The sequence below is a fragment of the Cyanistes caeruleus genome, chromosome 5 (assembly GCF_971803275.1).
Source record: "Cyanistes caeruleus chromosome 5, bCyaCae1.hap1.1, whole genome shotgun sequence".
In the NCBI taxonomy this organism is placed as follows: Eukaryota; Metazoa; Chordata; class Aves; order Passeriformes; family Paridae; genus Cyanistes; species Cyanistes caeruleus.
Genome location: NC_141705.1, coordinates 20,280,878 through 20,293,569, shown reverse-complemented (window position 1 = coordinate 20,293,569; position 12,692 = coordinate 20,280,878). Strand labels below are relative to the sequence as shown.

The 12,692-nt window shown below is 33.2% G+C and overlaps 1 protein-coding gene across 6 annotated transcripts in view; it reads right to left on the bottom strand.

Moving 5' to 3' along the window:
* PCDH7 (protocadherin 7) overlaps positions 1 to 12,692 on the bottom strand; it is a 264,206-nt gene that overhangs the window by 207,163 nt on the left and 44,351 nt on the right. For 3 of the 6 annotated variants that reach the window (XM_086888875.1, XM_086888876.1, XM_086888880.1), the window contains exon 2: positions 6,030 to 6,089. The exons of the other annotated variants lie outside the window; for them this stretch is intronic. In XM_086888875.1, the coding sequence (XP_086745001.1) occupies positions 6,030 to 6,089 (60 nt within the window). The remainder of the gene's footprint in view (positions 1 to 6,029; positions 6,090 to 12,692) is intronic. 6 annotated transcript variants of the gene reach the window in all.

Here is a 12,692-nt window from a genome sequence, read left to right as displayed (position 1 = left end):
TGGAGCTTTAATTCACAACTTTTTAATGCCCTCCACGGGGAGTATTTCAAAATGAGGGATGGAAGCGGGATGAAGGCAACAAGAAAAACACTGAGTCACCCACAGCTTGTCTAGTTTTCCCTTTATAATGTAAGTTTCTCAGGACAAAGCTCATATATTGTTGTGTCACTGCCAGCACTGAGTATTTAATCAATGGTTTCACAATATTATTGAATTAGTTACTCCCATGTCTTCTCTCCAATTTGTTGAGACTTCATCCATTAACCATGTCAATATCGTCATACTTCACAGTCATGAAATACTTGTATAAAAACAGATGTGATATCTGTATTCAAAACCAACATAAGATATTAATTTAATAATAAATTTTAATATTAAATTTTAAACATGAAAAATGTAGGGTTTTTTTCTTTCTTAATTGCAGAATGCTTAAATCTAAAGCACATTTTGACAAAAGTGCACTGAAGCATATATATATATATATGTGTGTGTGTGTGTGTAACTGTCCCATATACATAATCATGACAATTAATATCTTTTTCAAACACTTTGACCAGGAGACAGCTCATAGCTGTTAAGCAAAAAAAGGATTTGCTCTGAAAAAATTCTCCTATCTTTAGTGAAATGGAAGACATTGAAGCATTTCTACAACATCGTCCTACTCTTTACAGGCATTTCTATGGACCTCTTCACCTTGCAACTAATTCACTGTAAAAAATGGATCAAAGAATTTTCTATGACTGAGACAAGGAAAATTACCCTTTTCACAGGTGTAACCCCAGAGAAGTGAATAGTAGTGGCAGATCTAGGAACAAAGACTGAATTTCCTGTTTTCTAGCCCTTCAACAGGTAGGTTGGTTTTCTGCCCCTCTATACAAATGGTGTGGTAATGTCAGTAAGGTCAAATATACAACTTCATCATTAGATGTATGCTAAAACAAACCAAGTGAGATGAGACATTTCTACTTAAAAGTGTTCCATGTTAATGGCATATATACTTTAGATGCAGAAAGATTTTGAGCTTGAACACATAAAATTCCTCTGAGATTAGGTCTCTCTGTAGATGTTCAGAGAGACACCAAAGAAGGTTTCATCCTAAATGTTAGAAAAACAACTTAGGTTGAATGAAAGGGTCCCCACATATGCCTAGTTCCTACTGATTGTGAAGCTAAGTGAGATGTCAAACTTAACAATAATCATAATTCACCTGTTAACATTATGCCTGGGTAACAGGCTACATGCTAACTCCCTTCTCAGAGGTGAAAGCCAAGACTGGCTAGAATTATCTTTACTCCCTGTATGCTTCTTCCATTCTCACAGTACGGGGCTGGATAGCAACAGAAAAAGATCATTCTTATAAAAAGAAAAAGCAGATGGACATTTATGATATCGAACTCTGCCCACATTCTTATGAGGTTAATTACTTTATATACCACTCTTTTGCTCTTATTTGCTAAAATAACATTTCTCGAGAAAATATTCAAGAAGTGATGCCTTTTATGCAGAAACAATTGTCTGCACACAGTTTCACAGTTTAAAGAAAGGTCATTTTGTGTCAAAAGCCAATTGAAAATCCTGCTTTCCTGAATAAAACTCTGCAAAATGTAACATAAACAGATAATTAAGCCTGATAAAATAGGCTATAGAGCATAATCAGGTTTATTAAAGTCTTGTAGAACATTTTTCTCTGTCATATTTCTTATAGTAATATATAAGTATATATAGTATTTATATGTGTAAATAATAAAAAAATTGATTTTTTTTAATTGGCTTGATTGGCACTTGTGATTCAAAATAGTGTTACTGGGCTAGACTAAGTAGTCTAGCTAAGTACTAAGTCTTAGTCTAGACTAAGTACTAAGACTGTTTAAATGTGAAAACTAATCTCATTTGGAAGAAAATTAATTTTAAACTAAATGTAGAAACATTAATGCCTTTCTTTAATTCCACCACTGAAGAATATTGAGGGCTCTGTGGTGACTATCAGGGGTCATAACAAACCTTCTGGTTTTTTCCTCATTAGCACCATAAATTCCTTAGAAAGGGCAACAAACTGTTTTCCTGTGATAGATGCCATTCCTAGGAACTACAGACCAAAGCAAAACTCATGGCTGAAATAATAATCTACTGGGGTATGACAGAGAATAGAATTTGATTGTGGCTTCTTGATATTTCATGAACACATTCCAACAAAAACAAAGAGCTTAATGCTAAATAATGAAATTGTAAGCATGTTCATGGTGATAGAAAGGATTTAAAATATTTGTCACATTCATCATATATGCTCTTAATGTTGATTCTGGTAAAATATTGAGAACATAGAAGATGGAACAGCATTTCACATATTTATAGTTTTCCCTAAATGAAATGTCAAAAGTCAGATATAACATCTGCAGGCACAATAGCTTAATTTTTCCCCAATGAAAAGGGAGATAATACAGAGTTTGTAAGAATGCATAATTAAGTATACATTGAAAATGTAAATCTAGACAGTTCATCTGATAGCACAAAGCTATCTTTTACTGGCTCAGCAAAATTCAGTCAATTGAATGAATCTCAAAGAGTAAAATGAGTAATGGGTTAAAGCATGGATTGTCCAGAGTTTTTAAATGATGAGTGGGTGAATCAAAGAGTCTGTGCTTATAGGCCTACATGAAACTTGCAGGAAGAGTAGAGACAGAGGTTTGTTTATAAGCTTGAGAAATCTCAGGTGAAGGTTTTAAATTGTTTATGAGCCTTTGCAAAAACAATTTACTCGAACTGAATTGTATTGTTCACCCTGAGACTAATGTGTGGTCTGGGTGGTGCAAGTTTACTTAATTTAATCCTTTAGTCTAGGTTTGACAGATAGTTTAGTAAGCTCAGTATTACTGCAAAAACCATATCTACTTCTCCATTTATGTGTAAAATTGTGTTTGGCTCCATTGAGAATTCCTCTACAAATTGTAACAGCCCACATCCACTAGAAGAAGAACGATTCCAAGGAGAAAAAGAGATCTTGTGCCATACAGCCCCCTTTCCCACTGGTTGCCACTTCATATTATATTCCTATTAATAATTTATCTAACTTGTTTTATAACTAGCTAAAAAAATTATGTATCACATCTTCCCTGATAGCTTTCTACTGACATCTTGTTCTTTAGTGTTCTTGTGTAAAACAATTAAAAAGAAAGTGATTCTGGGTATATTTACAATCTCTGGGTATATTTGGCCTGGTCATATGAGTAAGATAATTCAGATTTGGCTTTAAAAGCTTTAAATTAACCTCTTCCTAAAAGATAGGAAAATGAGAGTCAGATAGATGTATTTTTCTTTCATCCAAGCAGGACAACAGCAAACAGAAAGTAGGATGTCACTTGTCACAAATATCTTTCACTCCCTCTTTCTGACATAAAAAAAGACCCAACAACTACCCAACAACGAAGCAGCCGTAGGAGGCAAAGAGGAAAGAAATAGTTCATAAAAGCTATATTGCCACTTGTAATTCTGAAGCTCCCAGTATCTTGCAAGTAAATCCAACAGAAGAAAAAACCTCTTCATTTGGCCTCCCACTGTTTTGGTGCCCTTTCCCCACTGGTATTGTAGCAGGAGGCAATATAAAAGTGCTTTTATTCCATACAAATTGCTTGACTGCTAAACTCTCTGAAATCTGAAAATTACAATAGTTGCACAATTATTTTTTTTTTAGGGTACTTTCTTCTCAATTGCTTCTGACCAGAAAATTAAATACAAGAGAATGAAATTGCAATGAACACAGAAGACACAATTTTGATTTCATTTCCAGTTGAAGAAAAAATTTATTGAAATAAAATTTCTATATTTGAGATAAGAATCTGATCAGAGGTATTTAACAATGCCTTTACATGTTACAGGTTAAAATTTTTTCTAAGATAATGTCTATATTCAGAAAAAGGCTGAAAATTTCACAAATATATTTGCATAGTTAATGGATTTATTTCTGAAAAATGCTACATCTTAAATATTTTGGTGTTTTTTTCCTTTTTTTTTTCTCATCTTTAGGTAAGATTTACAAACTTCAACTCACAAAATATGCATGGACTGCAGATATTTAATGCACCATTTCTAAGTATCAGTTGAACTAAAGAAAAGGGATGGAAAATGCAAAGGACAAAACCTGTGTGTGGATTTTTTTGACAGAGCTGTTGGTACCAATCTTTATAGTTCTCTGATATTCCTAAACAATGCATTCTAATAGAAAACTGTGGTTTTTTTGATCTCTTTTGCATCTTTTCCCTTCTCATCCCTCTATGTTTTTACTGCAATTTTCTTTCTTTGCATATGTTATTAATTTATTTTTATGCAGAATTACTAAATTTCCAGACTAGCAATCAAGTTTAAATAAACAATGTACATGCAGAAAACCTGAATCAATTCAGAAATTAAAGAATTGATTTTTTTATTTTAATTTTGCTCATTGATTTTGTTCACAGAAAACAAAATCAATATCTTAGCAGCCTACTGACTTGGAAGTTTGATAATATATCTCAGTACAATAAAGAGGTCAAAGCCCCTACTGTATCATAAATTCCTCCACTCAGAACTAATTACTCCAAATGGAAAAACGTGGCAAACTATCAGTTTTGAAGGGATACACATAAAGGATGAGCTAATTCAGACATAAATACATAACAATTAAGAGAGAAAAAGTATTTTTCAGCATTTTTGTTCATACAGTTGAAAAGTCATACTATAAAGAAAAGTCACAATATACAGTCTTGTTACAAATATAATTCAGTTTTCTCACACAGCTATACCAGATTTGAATTACAAACTTCAGTGGGCTGAAGTTACACTTTATTCCTAAGAAAAAGGCCTTGTTGGAAAATTATTATTCAAATATCCTCTTTTGTTTCTTCTTATGATAAAGGATATGACTAAAAAAAATTATTTGGGAGAAAATATTCAGCCTTTCTCTAAATCATAAGGTGATATATAGAGTAATATCCAAATACATATATAAAATGAATATAAAAATTGGTGTGTACATATAGATATACACACACACACACACACATATATATATATGTAATTGGACTTGGCACTATAGCCTTTGTTTTTATGTGATGTATATAGCTTAGTAGTGACTGCAAAGTCAGAGGTTTTCTGCATATATGGTTTTGATACTGGCAGCTGTACAATCCTTGTTACAATTATTCTGGTCTGGAGCGCTCTAGCCAAGTGAATTCAGTTGTCTTTAGCAGCCAAACTGTATGTGGCCCATGTGAGTGACTTGATTTCCCTGTTTGCTGATAGTCATTTAGCATGTTTGGTTTCCTCTTTGTATCTACCTCAATATCCTTGTCGAGCCTCTTCTCTCAGCAAAACCTGAAGGACACACTGCTGCTTGGCTTGAATCCTCTTCCACACTCGCTGTCATGCCCCCCAGCAAGACAAAGATTTTCAAATACTGAGACTCTTTCTGTATTTCCAGAATTTCAGTCATGAGGTATGTTTTTTTCCTTTGTTTATCTAGCATATCATCAAGGTTGTTTTTTGGTTTTTTTAGCAAACCACAAATATTTCATTGATTCAAACACTGAAAATTCAAACTTGTTCATACTCATGTCCCTGATACTAATTCAACAAATCATCTAATCAAATTTCAGTCCTTTCAAAGTTGGAACAAAGAAGAAAATGGTGAGTGTTTTCATCCTATTCAAATTCCTGAATTAGATAGTATTTGATCTTCTTCCTCTACTTACAATCAGTTCTGCTGACCAAACCTTTCTCGTGTACCATTTGTTTTCCTGTTTTGGATTCTTTACTCCATCTCTCCAAATGCATCCAAAATGTAATCTGAATTTCTTGTTTTCAGCATTTTTTATTGTGATTTATCATGTTTTTTTTCTAATAGCTTTGCTTTAAAGGTCCACTTAGTTCTGCAGTAACCCTGTCCCCTGGGAATCAATGTCTTAACATAAGAGTAAAGAGAGTTCATGGATTTTGTGATCCAACATCCCTTAGAGTTGGAGTGTCATTTCATAAATAATTCACTTACGAGCACATACATTCATTTTACATGATTCCTCAATGTGGCCAGGGTGCTGCGTAGTCTGCACTGTATCCACCTACAAAAAATACAGAAATATATGTCTGCTTACCGGGCACTGAGTAGGGTTTGGCTAACTTAAGCCTTTACCATGGATCTTACTAGTGAGCAAAAAATTTCTCTGCCTTAAGTCCAAACATATTCCATAGAATAATTATTTTGTCAGTAAACATAGTTAGAACTGTCTGTTTCATACAGACATGAACAGAAACATACTGTTTCATATTTCTTAAGAAAAAGAAGAAATTAAATGAACTATGCCCAGAAACAGGCTGGTTTTAAATTATAGACAAATTGGAGTGATTTATAAATTTTTCCTTTTCTTGCTCAGAGTTACTGCAGAGTAAAAAAATAATACAGATGTATCAGTGATGAGCATAACTCTTCTTCATTAAATGGCGGGGTAAATAGTGCATTACAGAGAGTTGAAATAAGAAAAAAATAATAATTTTACAAGAAAACAAACAGGCAACTCATCTTTTCCTTCATCTCTCTCACCCAATCACCAGACAAAATGGAGTGAGCAAGCCAGATTTGAAGGGTAACATGCAGTATACAATGACAATTCTATGAACATCTATGTTCTTCAAATGTCAGATATCAACTATCTTGCTCTAAGGTGGACATAATGAAATGGAGAACTAGGGGAGAACCTACTTCCTTTGAATCACCTTGATCAATATGCTTGTGAAGGAAATGAGACACTAAAGAGACATGCACATCTAGTGATAAACAGTGAAGGTTTCTGTCCAATATATTCTTCAGAAACAGCATTTAAAATATTACTTGGATTTGGGTCATCCACACAAAAAAAACCAAAACATTAACCCATTATTTTTTTGTTTACATAACACATTTCATTGGCCTTCATCAGTCTTTTCAGCTTTTCCAGTACTGTTGACTTATTAATAATTTATATTTATTTTACATCACTGACTACTGCATCCTTATTTTAATGAATCATTTCTTCTAATCTGTTACACATATGTAAATTTAAAACCAAATTACACAAAAGGATAGCAAAGTCAAGCATCTCTATAAAACATCTTTTACTCTATGAACATAATCCATAAAAGACTCCCAAATGTCCTCAAATAATAACGTCTGCTCCTCAATCTAAATTTGATCTTCTTAAAGGAAGCCATCTGGGACAAGGAAGCAAAACATTCTGTTTTGGTTGCAGAAGAAATATATTTACACCTCAGTAAAATTCTTCATCATCACCAACCAAATTATACACACTTTATTCAATTTACACTGACTTAACTTGAAAAAACAGCAAAAACACTAAATAGGCCAAAATATTCAATTAAAAATACAAGTAATGTATCTATATATCTACCTACCTACCTACCTACCTACCTACCTACCTACCTACCTACCTACCTGTTTTTATTGCTCTATCTGTACCTTTCATTTAAGTTCATTGAGTACCTCAAAACTCCAGCTATTTGAATTTGTATAAAAATTAAGTTTTGCTAGCTTCAAGGAGAGTACATTCACTGGAATAGTAGATTTGTCCAGTATGCAATAAATGGGGATCTGTTAACATGCATTCTAAATATCTTTCTCCAAAATATAAACACAGTAGTGAGCATTTAGTGCATTCATAAGGTATTTCTGAGGCAGAAAAAGTTCACAGATGTAACATATACCTTCTATAATTCGAGCTGTCTTGTATGACAGATACTGATAATATTTTTTCTTTTCAGTTAACAAATCAAATCATAAATTGTGAGAGAAAAGCTAAAACAAGCAAAACAAATTACCTGGCACATACTAGACAAAATGTTGAATCTTTTTTATCACAAATGCAATATATTGCATCATTAAATTTCAAGCAGTCATGGAAGTCTGTGTGTCTGTTTTACCTGCAGTACACCTGATGCAGCGTACGAAGGGAAGGATGACCATGCAATTTATTGTGCCCCTATACATTACATCCTAAGAGAAACAAAGCCTGCATTACCTGCCAATCTTTGGCACACACTGAGAGCAAAATGATGGAAGGCTTTGAACCTGCACCACAAGTACTGTGCATTACATGACAATCTAAAGACAACGCTGGAACAAATCAGTGCTTCAAAATGCTCAGTGGTGTGCAGAAATATGTACAGAAGGACTCCAAACATAGACTGAAGAGAAATTCACACCCAAATCACATTCCCATGCTCTGTCTCATTAGTAGATGCACCCACACATAATAATAGACAGAAAATAATTAGAAAATTATCTTTTCTCCCCAAAAATCTGTTAAATTAGATGCTGTTTTCCCCATTTTTTCTATGGCAGTTGAAGAATCTTACTAATTTCCATGAAATTGATACTACTGTCTTGTTCCTCCTTCCATTGCCTTGCACAAAAATGTGCATAGAGCAGAATTAAATGACGAATTGAGAGTTACTACTTAATTGTCATGAGCAAGATGCTTAAAGCTCTCCATTAATCCAGTCCATAATAATAAAATATAGGCCTGGAAGTTTCTTATTACATGCTGAGTACACCTGCATTATCACAGGCATAATTTCACAAAATTTCTTGATATGTTAAAATTCTTTTCCCTGAATATTTAGATGGAAAATTGTTTCTAGAATTTCAATGCTGCAGTACATCCCAAATTTATTCATGGATCTTTATTTCTACTTCTCCTTTTTCCTTAACTTACATATCCATTACCATTGAGAAGCAACCTTTTAGTGTTAGTGATGTATCTTTGCTCCTAATTGTAATTATTTTTCATTAAATAACTGAGAAACCACTCACTTTAACAGAGTACAGTGGACCCAGCCATAAAATACTGCTGCATCCAAATTCAGAATCCTTAACTTCTGTAAGTACAGTTTTATGGGGGGGGGGGCGAGGTTTGCCACTCATTTCACTTTATTCTTAGAACTGTATCTCTGTCTGTAAATATGTTATGATTGCAATATATATTATATATTCATCTGATTGACATGTGCACATGACTAAAACTGTGACAGATTACAAGTTTCTCCAACATTCTTAAACGGAACTGAAAGGCACAACATGCTCATTTTTGCCCACTACAGAAAATGCCAGATAAAAATATATCTCTGTAGATTTCCTGTTACATTTCACAAGATACTTCCAACCTATTTTTAAACTTATTATACACATGTAACTTCAGTTTGTGGCAGAAATAAAAATAAGATATGGGGAACTACAAAAAGTGTATTGACTATATTTCTTTAGAATGTACATGTTGCATAAGGAAAGCTAATTCTCATACTCTTAAACAAACAAAAAAAATTAATCAGTAAATAAAATATTCACTATCTTTATGTTGTACCATTTTTATACACATGTAAGGGCCACATATAGAGCAAAAAATAGGCAAAATGGAACTCATGAGGTTTTTTCTGAATAAGAAATTAACAAGGACTTCTACACATAACCACAAAGGGATGCATAGATTTTGATAATTCAAATTTCTGCAGTAGATATGGTCTAAATTAATATAAAAATGTAATAATCCTGAAAACAGAAGCTTAAAAAAAGAGAAATCAAAGAAAATATTTTTAAAGGGAAACACACCTAGAGCTACTACACAGTTTAACATAATTGTATTCTCATCTAATCTCATACAAATTAAATGTTTCACTTTTTTTGTGTGACCACTTCTGAGTCCTGTATGTTATGTAAATCAAGTCCATCAAAAGTAATATTTTTAGTCCTTACAAAAACAAAACAAAAGCAAAACAAAAAACAAACAAACAAACAGAAATTATCCTTTTAACCCATCATTACAAGCATAAAATTGATAAAATAAACATCTATCACCCGTTATCTTTACAAACGTCTTGTCTTACTGATTAATTTCTCATACTATGCTTATAAATTACTTTTGAACATTTAGGAATTGGTAAAATCTCACCACTGATGTTATTTTCATTGTCACACTTTGCAATGATATGGTGACATATCAAACACTCTTGATGTTAAACATTAGAAGACTACTGGCTCACAAAGACAGCGGTTATAGATGGAAGAACTGTGAACATGCCAATGACCTGAAAGTAATTAATTCATCACCACAAAATAAAGAAATCAGAATTTAGAATTTAAAAAAAAAATTCATCCACTTAAATTTTTAGTAATCAGTTCTTCCTAAACAAACCCAAAATATTGTTCATTTATGATAAGCATGTACCTTCTATTAGTAGTAGGTAGGAATGAAAACTAAAATAAAATATACCCCATTTAACTCCCTAATCCACTCACATAGAAGCAGTGTAAAATTTAAAAAAATGCCTATTTAATACTATTTACTAGAATGACTTGCCGTTTCTGAAGCACAGAACTTTCTTCATTACAATCTACTATAAAAATATCAGTGTTCTGTCTTCAGTACCAATGCATTGACTTATGTCAGGTAGACCATATCCAGAAATATAACTTGCTAACAGTATTTTGAAGGCACAGAGTGGAATAACATAGCATTAACCTACCTAAAAGTCCCAGTAATGCAAACTTCCATATGGTTTACATTCGACTTATGTAAAACATTTATCAAAATTCAGTCACCTTGCTCATTGATGTACTGCATTAAGAAGCACTGGAATGATAAGAATGACACCTATTTAAATTATTTATTACAATCAAGCCACAGAAACTCTGGACCTCCTTAGAAACTGAACAATACTGTCACGTCAAGAAAAAAAAAGTTCACAGAAAAACAGAAGTACAAGTACTGATATCCTTAGGTGCCTGTGTTGATGCAAATCTCACACTGAGAAGTTTGTGCTGCTCCTTAAACAGCTTACAAAACACAGCTTGACCTTGGTGTAGATAATGCTACTAACAGTTTAATCCACCATTATGGAATGAGGGCCTTAAAACATGGCCCACATTTTGTTGCTGGTTTTTTTTCCCTATTTCTTAGGAATACACAGACTTACTGGAAGGAAAATATTTGTGTAATCCTATTATTCTAAACAGATGAAGTTCTATTTTAAAACTCTCAAGATATTTTTATGTTACCTCAACCTCAGAGAGTTGAAATTTTTTTCAGTTTCTAAAATAAATATATAGTGATACATACTTGCTGTTATGACAATATTGTTCTTTAAAAAGTACTTCTGATATTCATACCCAATATATTTATGAAGAGCAATCACATCTCCTCTCCCCACTTACTTTCTTAAGGCTCTAAGGTAAACGTAGCAGTGGCTTAAACCAGACCATTAGTTACCATCTGCTCCACCCTCCTGATGGGCATGAAAGCCTTCAGGGCAGGGTTATATGACATGCCTATGAAAGAACTCATGTGCTATTGCAGTCTTCAGCTGGGTGTATTAGAGTAAAAGAATTCCAGTTTTGGTTTGCCCTAATATACAATGCGGTGGTTCACAAAGATTCAAAGGAGCTTCAAGTATTCATGCCTTGAGGATAGTTACAACTTCTGCCATCCAATTTTAACTTGCCACAGCACGTCTCTCAGAGACTTAAGTCAAAATAAGCAAAGCCCTCTTAGTCTTCTCTTCCACAGCTAAGTCTATATTCCATGGTTATTAAACAGCTTTTTCTGAATGTTTAAAAGTAAGCTTAATTCTTCCTGAAAATGGTTGACTAGAATAACAGAATGATTTTTCAGAGGAAGACTCATGAATGACATCTCAAATGACCAGACTATGTCTGTTTCTCTCACAGCAGCACCCAAATTGATGCAGCCTTATACTGCAAAAATAAATTTGTTTGTGTCACTAGTGCTCCTAGTAATTCTTGCCTAATTGATTAAATTCTTTTTTTCCTACTGCTCCCATAAAATTATTTCATAACGGAATTTACAACTTGTTCTTGTTTTAACTCCTAAAGTCTAGAATGTTTTCTAGTCCTTCATCTAATACAATCTAATTCTCACACAAATTCATGATGTTTATCACATTTGCTCCATAATCAAGTCTCCTTATTAAATTTACACTAATTTTGCTTTAAAATGTAAAGCAAAAATGTTCTTGAGACTGATTCTTGACTCAAGTAACTTCTTATAATGCTTACCTTTGCAAGAAAACCAATTGTCATCTCATTTAAGTGAATTTTTTCTACACTTTTTGATTCCTTTAGTAGTATCCATCTTCCTCAGGTGCACAAATAATTTCCCAGGTGGCACAGTATCAACTGATTGCTGAAGTCCAAGGAGAGAGATTACTAAATTTTCTTTGTCTAGAAAATTGGTTATCTTTTCAAAGAAAGTTATCAGATTGGTTTGTATGAACTCTTTTCAGTAAAGGCATTTTCAATTTTCATGCTATCTTCCCTCGCTCTGTATGTCAGAAACTTAATTGTTTTTCATATAAACTCTGCTCTACCGTTTGATAAAAGATGAGGTCACACTTTGAGACCTTTATCACTTCTTTTCCATCTTCTCCACTACTTAAATATAAATACTCTATTTGCTATTATCCTCCAAAACAGTACCTTTTTTTTTTTCCCTAACAGATTTATTTGAAAGAAAACGTGGCATGCTTTGCTGTATATCACTCAGAACTCTGTGGTGACTCCTATCTGGTCCTGTTTGACTTACTTACATCAGACTCCTGATTTTGTTTTAATCTCAGATGCTTCCAGCTTTTGCCTCCCAAGTGCATCTCTATCACACCTA